Below are 7,500 nucleotides of genomic sequence, written 5' to 3' on the forward strand. Positions count from 1 at the left end.
GAAAGTGAATAAGTGAATGAGAGAAAGGAAGTGAAACATTAAGGAAATGGGTTAAGCAAGGTCGAAGAGGAAGGTGTGTGGGGGAGGGGGGGGGTGCATTTAAAAACAATACGTGAGTCATAAAGCGATACGCAATAAGAAACCGTATATTGGTAACTAAACGAATGAAATAAAAATCCTGGGTAAAAAACAACAACAATAAAACAAAACATCAAATGAGAGACGATCAAAGAATGAAAAGAAAAAGGACAAATGAATACATTAGTGAGTGAAGAGAAACCGAGTTCTTGCGCAGGAGCATTGAAGTCTCCTATCTTCAGCAGGATCTCGTTCACTGACTCATCGCCCAAAGTGTCTCTCGATCTAGTTGAAAGGACAGGGAGAGAAGGAGATGCAGAAAGAGGGGAGGGAAGAAGGAAATAATGAAGCAAGAGAAGAAGAGGGGGAGGGAGAGAGGCAGAGAGAGAGAGAGAGGTGGAGCGAGGGAGAAGGAGCGAGAGAAAGACAGAGACAACGATCTATAGAGAGAGAGAGAGAAAGACGATGAGAATGATCTAGAGAGAGAGAGAGAAAGAATAAAAAGAAAGGAAGAGAGAGTGAAAAAAATACAGGGAGAGACAGTGCAAGTAGGGAAAGAGAGGCGAGAACTACAAAGACAAAACATGAATGAATGAATAAAAGATCAGAAATAGAGAGAATGATTCTGAACGACCCCTGCCTCGTAGCTTTAGAATCCAAATGAAGATTCCGCAGAATTCTCGCACATCATGAAGTCAAACAGCCGCTCCTCATGGTCTCTCATCCCAGGGCTACCTTCCTTCTTCCCTTTTGTCTCAGCTATGTGATTTATTCTGTCATGCTTTGTGTGCTTTTCGTTTTTGTTTCATCTCTCTCTCTCTCTCTCTCTCTCGCTCTCTCTCTCTCTCTCTCTCTCTCTCTCTCTCTCTCTCTCTCTCTCTCTCTCTCTCTCTCTCTCTCTCTCTCTCTCTCTCTCTCTCTCTCTCTCATTATCGTTGCTCTTATCGTTATTACTTATTATTATCGTTATTATCACTGTTATTAACAGTAGTAATGATGGTTGTGATATTGTTATCATTATCATTGTAATCCTTATTGCTTGTATTATCATCAACAACATCATCATGATTATTAACATTATTATCGTCCATCATCATTATCATCAGCATTATCGTAATCGTTGCTACCATATATTGTCATTGTTATCATTATCAGCTATATTACCGTTATCGTTATTAATATAATTGTTATCGTTTTCATAAATGTTATTAATATTGATATTACTATAATCATTATTATCATTATTATCATCATTCCTTCTTCTTAAAATAATCATTACTGCCATTATCATTATTAGCATTTTTCTTCTTCTTTATCATCTTATCATTGTCATTAGTAGTAATAAAAGAAGTAATAGCGATGGTAGTGTTATTATCATTATCATTACTTTTAGCATTAGCCTTATTATCAGTATCATCAGTTGTAGTAGTAGCAATATTAGTGTCTTTATTATTGTTATTGTCATTATCACAATTTTCATTATCATTATAATTATCACAATTATCATTATTAAACATATTATGGGTATTGTTATTATTATCATGGTTATCATTATCATTATTATGTTTACTGCCATTAGCATCTTTATGAAAATTATCATTACCATTATGATAATCTTTATTACTAATATTATTATTATCATTATCCTCATTATTTTCATTGTTATTATTAACATTATTATTATTATTATTATTATCATTGTTATTATCACTATTATTATTATTATTATTATTATTATTATTATTATTATCATCATTATCATCACTATATTTATTATGACCAATATCATTATCATTATAGTTATTTTCATCATTATTATCTCTATTTTCATTATTAGAATTATCATCAATATCACTATCATCATCATATCAAGAATATATTTCTTAGCAATGTCATCATCCTCATCAATGTCATTATTATCATTATTGATGTTATAAATTTTGTTACTGCTATCATTATTGTTAATACTTTTTATTGTTGTTGTTATCATTATCATCATTAATATTATTGCTATTGTTATCCTCATCATTACTGATATTGTTTTCATTATTATTATTATTACCATCATCATGATAATGATGATTTTGTTATTATCATCAATGTTTTTATTATTATAACGAAAATAGTAATGAGGATAACGATAATGATGATGATAACTGTCACCTTTATTATCATCATTATAATTGTAATTATCATCATTACCGTTATCATTATTGTTATCATCATAATCACCATTGTTGCTGTTGTTATTTGTATCATCATTACCATCAACATTATCATTACTATGAAGATTATGAGGATGATGATGGTGATTATTATCGTCATCATTATAATCATCCCAATTATCATCATTGTTATTATCCTCGTTGTCATTATTATCATATTATATTCATTACTATTGCGTTATTAATATTAGTAGTAGTAGTATTAGCAGTGATATTTGGATATCAACATTATCATTTTTATCATCATAACGTTTCTTTACTGTTATTGATTATGGTGCCGGTATTGTTGTTGTTATCATTATTAATGTTATCATTATTATTATGATTATCATTATCATCAATATCATTCGCATGATTAATATCACAACACTAAAGATTATATCGATTATTATTGTTACCATTGCCTTTATTATTATTATTGTTGTTGTTGTTGTTATCATCATCATTATCATCATCAGTACTAGTAGTAGTGCCATTATCATCCTTTATATCACTATTATTATTTTCACTATTATCATCATTCTTTTAAATCATTGTTCTTATTATCATTGTAACTAGCCAAGAATTTAATTGCAATTAATTTCTTTCTTTTTGTCTTTCGTAATCTACTGCTTTTCTTACTTTTTTTTTCCTGATTCTTGTCTTTGTGTTTTTTCTTTCTTTGTTGCTTATATGACGTCTTTGCAACATTTGTCATTCTTTGCAAGAGAATGTGAGCATTTTCAAGGTTACAGGTGGTGTTGTTTTGCATGTCTACGAGTGTCTGTGTGTGTGTGTGTGTGTGTGTGTGCGTGCGTGTATGTGTGTGTGTGTGCGTGTGTTTTACAAGTGTTTGTGTGTGCGTGTGAATTTTGTGTCGATTTTCAGTGCGTGTTTGGGTGTGTGTGTGCGCGCGTGTGTGTAGTGTGATGTTTGTATTTGAAGCGTTTTTTTCCATAATTACTCATGTACCTTCAATGAGAGTCATTACCATATAGTCCATACATCAGCATTAAGAACCCCCATTAAGTACCACCATAACCAACACTGCCGTTATCTTCGAGCAGTAAAAGGTCCAATAAGTCCGCCTTTGTCTTTCTCTCGAGTGAAAGCTGAGTGACGTATCGCTCCCTATTTTAAGATGTTCCGTGCCTGTGTCTCTTTTTTTTGTCTCTCTCTCTTTAAAAGAAATAATGAATGTATGTCATACTCTGTGCCATCAGTTTCATCAAATCAATCAACATGTCAGAGTGCCGTCAATATCAATCTTGTTTTTCTTTCTATTTATATGATCGTAGGCATAATGACCCCCCTCCTCCTTCTCCCCCTCCCCCTTCTCCTTCTCCCCCCCCCCTCCCCCTTCCTCCTGTCTCCCATAATCACCCTCTCTCTCTCCATGATGCTGTGATAGCGTTTTCACCTTCCTCCCTTCCTAATCCACTCCTCCTCCTCCTTTTCCCCGCCTCCTTTCCCCTCCTTCCTTGTTTCTCTCTTCCTGAAACTGTGATGCCTCTCAGCCATCAATTTCCCTCCCTCTTTTCCTCCTTTCCTCCCTCTCCCTCTCTCTATCCCTCCATCTTTCTCTCTCCTTGAAGCTGTGTTGTCTTTCCGCTCTCCTTCCCTCCTTCTCTCTATTCCTCCCTCTCTTTCTCTCACTGAAGGTATGATGCCTCTCAGACTTCCTTCCTCTATCCCTCCCGCCCTCCCTCCCCCCCTTTCCTCCTTCCCTTCCTTCCTCCCTTCCTCTTACACCCTCCCTCCCTCCCTCCCCCCCTTTCCTCCTTCCCTTCCTTCCTCCCTTCCTCTTACACCCTCCCTCCCTCCCTCCCCCCCTTTCCTCCTTCCCTTCCTTCCTCCCTTCCTCTTACACCCTCCCTCCCTCCCTCCCCCCCTTTCCTCCTTCCCTTCCTTCCTCCCTTCCTCTTACACCCTCCCTCCCTCCCTCCCTCCCTGGCTCCCAGCATTTCAGAGGTGTCAACACGGGAGAAACTTAAATGTTTGCCGCGGCCTGGGGGAAAAATGAAAGCTTTATCTTCCGTGCCCCCCCCCCTCTCTCTCTCTCTCTCTCTCTCTCTCTCTCTCTCTCTCTCTCTCTCTCTCTCTCTCTCTCTCTCTCTCTCTCTCTGTCCTCTTTCTCTCTCTCTCTCTCTCCTCTTTCTCTCTCTCTCTCTCTCTCTCTCTCTCTCTGTCCTCTTTCTCACAAGATGCGTGTGTTTGTTTGTGCGTGTGGATTGGTGTTGATTTCGACTGTATGTGTGTTATCCTTTTCCCTTTCTCTGCCTCCTTCCCTCCCTCCATCCCTCTCATCCTTCTTTTACCTATCTCCATCATTTCCTACCGTACTTTTATTCTAAGGCGTGAGGTCATAAAAATGATGTTAAAGCGATGACGTCATAGGGTATTCGCCCATCCAAGGGAGAGAGTGATAAAGATAGTTGGGAGGTGTGGAGGAAGTTAGGGAGAGAGGAGTAAGAGAGGGAAAAAGGGAGAAAGAGAGGAAGAGGGAGAAAGAGAGGAAGAGGGTGAAAGAGAGGAAGAGGGAGAGAGTGAGAGCGAGAGAGGAAGGGAGGGGGATAGAGAGAGAGATAGATAGATAGATAGATAGAGAGAGAGAGAGAGTGAGTGAGAGAGAGAGAGAGATAGAGAGAGAGAGAGAGAGAAAGTGAGAAAGAGAGAAAGAGAGAGAGAGAATGTGAAAGAGTAGTTGAGAAAAGGAGAAAGTCCGACATACGTATAATTTGCATAAGGGTAAATTGCTCTCCCTCGCTTACAGATTACAGGACTATTGTTCTCCTCACAATCACATTTACTCATGCCCATTTTTTATTTATTACTACTGCTATAAAATTGTTGTCTGTGGCACGTGAGCCTTTCTGTCATTTGTTTCGAAATAACCTTTACCTTCGTCTTCATTATCGTAGACTTTGAATTCATGAATACATTCATTATCAATGCCATCTCCGTAGCATTGCATCATCACGCCATCTGTCATTATCGCCATCTTCACTTCATCATCAGCGTCATCTTCCTCATTATCAACATGTCGACATCATCACCAATGCCTCTTATACCTTTTATTGTGAACGCTATCATCTGCAATTGATCATCATCATTACGTCATCACCATTGATCATTATCTCCTTATCAGTGCCCATCATCACCAACATCATTGTCACCAGCATCTTCATCACAAGTATCTTTCAGACGATTGTTGTAATTATTTATTTGTTTATAATTAATAACTGCCAGTACGTTATCATCATCATCATCTTCTTAGAAAAAAAATTATATCATCCTCACCGACAGTTATTGTCATCACCAATATAATTCATAGATTTATCATAAACATTGTCATCTCTAATTCTTAATTGTTATCACGATCATCATCACCACCATATGATGATCTAAGACTTTCATCTTCATTCATGCTATTGTTATTAATGATTCCATCTCCAGGTAACCGTTTTCATTACCCATCACTATTATCATCATCACCAACAACTCATCACTCATTCCTCATCACCAACAGGTCGTCAGGATGGAGGGCGTGAGCTGGAGGAGGGAGACTACCCTCGTCCTCCTGATGGGGGTCCTCGCCCCCCTCCTACTGCCCCCCGGGGTTTCCGCTACATTCAGGTACGTCGTGGTGCTTCCACTTAACCCCGTCCCCTCCCATCCCTTCACCTCCCCTCCTTTCCCCTCTCCTCCCTTCTCCTCCAGTCCCGTTCCCTCCCCTCCACTCCCCTCCCTTCCCTTCCCTTCCCTCTACTCCCCTCTCTTCCCTTCCCCTCATCTCTCCTTCATCTCCCTCCTTTCCTCCCTTTCTATCTCCTCATCCTTAGCCCCCCCCCCCCACCTGCCCTACCATCCCGCCACCTTTAACCCATCCCTACTTCTATCCTCTCCTATCCCTTCACAATAACCCATCCTCCCCCTCCCCCTCCTTTTGCTTACCCTCCATCACCATTTCCCTCTTCCCCTCCCTTCGCCCTTATCCACCCTCCCCCTACCCCCTTACTATTTCTCTCCCCTTCACCCTCTCCCTCCCTCTCCTGCTATCCTTCTCTCCTCCCCCTTCTCCTCCCCCCCCCCCTTCCCCCTTCCTCACGCAAGCAAAACGAACGTGAGGAAGATAATACGAGAACATGAATAAATTATATGATAGAATTAATAAGGAAGCAGAGATGACCAAAGAAGAGAAGAGAGAAATTAACAATGGAAATAAAAGAGCCGAAGAAAAGAATGATGAAGCAAAAGAGAAGAGAAAGAGTATGAGAGATAGATAGATAGATAGAGAGAGAGAGAGAGAGAGAGAGAGAGAGAGAGAGAGAGAGAGAGAGAGAGAGAGAGAGAAGGGGGGGGGGGGGTAAAGTGAATCGTAAGAAAGAAAGGGAGACGAAGAAACATAATAAAGAGGACGAAGGCATAAAAGAGAGAGTGAAAGTGTTCCTGGGAAGGTCACTCATGCAGTACACATTCCTAACTGTAAACGTGACGGAGGAAGAGAGAGAGAGAGAGAGAGAGAGAGAGAGAGAGAGAGAGAGAGAGAGAGAGAGAGAGAGAGAGAGAGAGAGAGAGAGAGAGAGAGAGAGAGAGAGAGAGAGAGAGAGAGAGAGAAACAAACAAACAAACAAACAAAACGGACAAACAACACCAACACACGATAACAACGACAAGAATAAAACCAAGGCTTAATCTTCCGCCCACACGCCCCCACAGCCTGCCCAGCCCGTGGGGATGGGCGTGCGTGAACGAAACCTGCGTCAAACAAGAGAACAGCGGAATGCGCACCCTGCCCGGCCTCAACACCTGCAAGCTCACCTGCGGTCCCTTTGGCTCCCTTTGGCCCCGCCCGACAGGTGTCACGCGCATAGGAAATGAGGTGAGTGTGATGAGGGGGGTTTGTGAGGAGAGGAGAGGGGGTGAGTTTGTGAGGAGGGGGAGAGAGAGGAGTTTATGGGGGGGGGTGGAGAGGGGAGTTTATGAGTTGGGTAGACGTGAGTTTATGAGGGGAGAGGTGAGTTACGGATAGGAAATATGAGGTGATTTATGAGGACAAGTGAGTCATCAAGAAAGGATGGGAGACTCATGAATAGTAGAGGAGATGAGTCATGAACTTGGATCAGGATACATGAGGTGAGTCATAAAAATGAAAAAAAATGAGATGAATTTCAAATGAGAGTCGAATCGTGAAAATGACGGATAAGGACACGGTAGG

The 7,500-nt window shown here is 40.4% G+C and overlaps 1 protein-coding gene across 1 annotated transcript in view; it reads left to right on the plus strand.

Annotated features, from left to right (window-relative positions):
• The window catches only part of LOC122260304 (chitooligosaccharidolytic beta-N-acetylglucosaminidase), an 18,612-nt gene that overhangs the window by 787 nt on the left and 10,325 nt on the right, over window positions 1-7,500 (plus strand). The window contains exons 2-3 of the mRNA XM_086536330.1: window positions 5,812-5,918; window positions 7,002-7,164. Of these exons, the coding sequence (XP_086392456.1) occupies window positions 5,821-5,918; window positions 7,002-7,164 (261 nt within the window). The 5' untranslated portion in view covers window positions 5,812-5,820. The remainder of the gene's footprint in view (window positions 1-5,811; window positions 5,919-7,001; window positions 7,165-7,500) is intronic.

The sequence above is a fragment of the Penaeus japonicus genome, unplaced genomic scaffold, assembly GCF_977035675.1.
Source record: "Penaeus japonicus unplaced genomic scaffold, GWHDUDI00000001_assembly GWHDUDI00000004, whole genome shotgun sequence".
Lineage (NCBI taxonomy): Eukaryota > Metazoa > Arthropoda > Malacostraca > Decapoda > Penaeidae > Penaeus > Penaeus japonicus.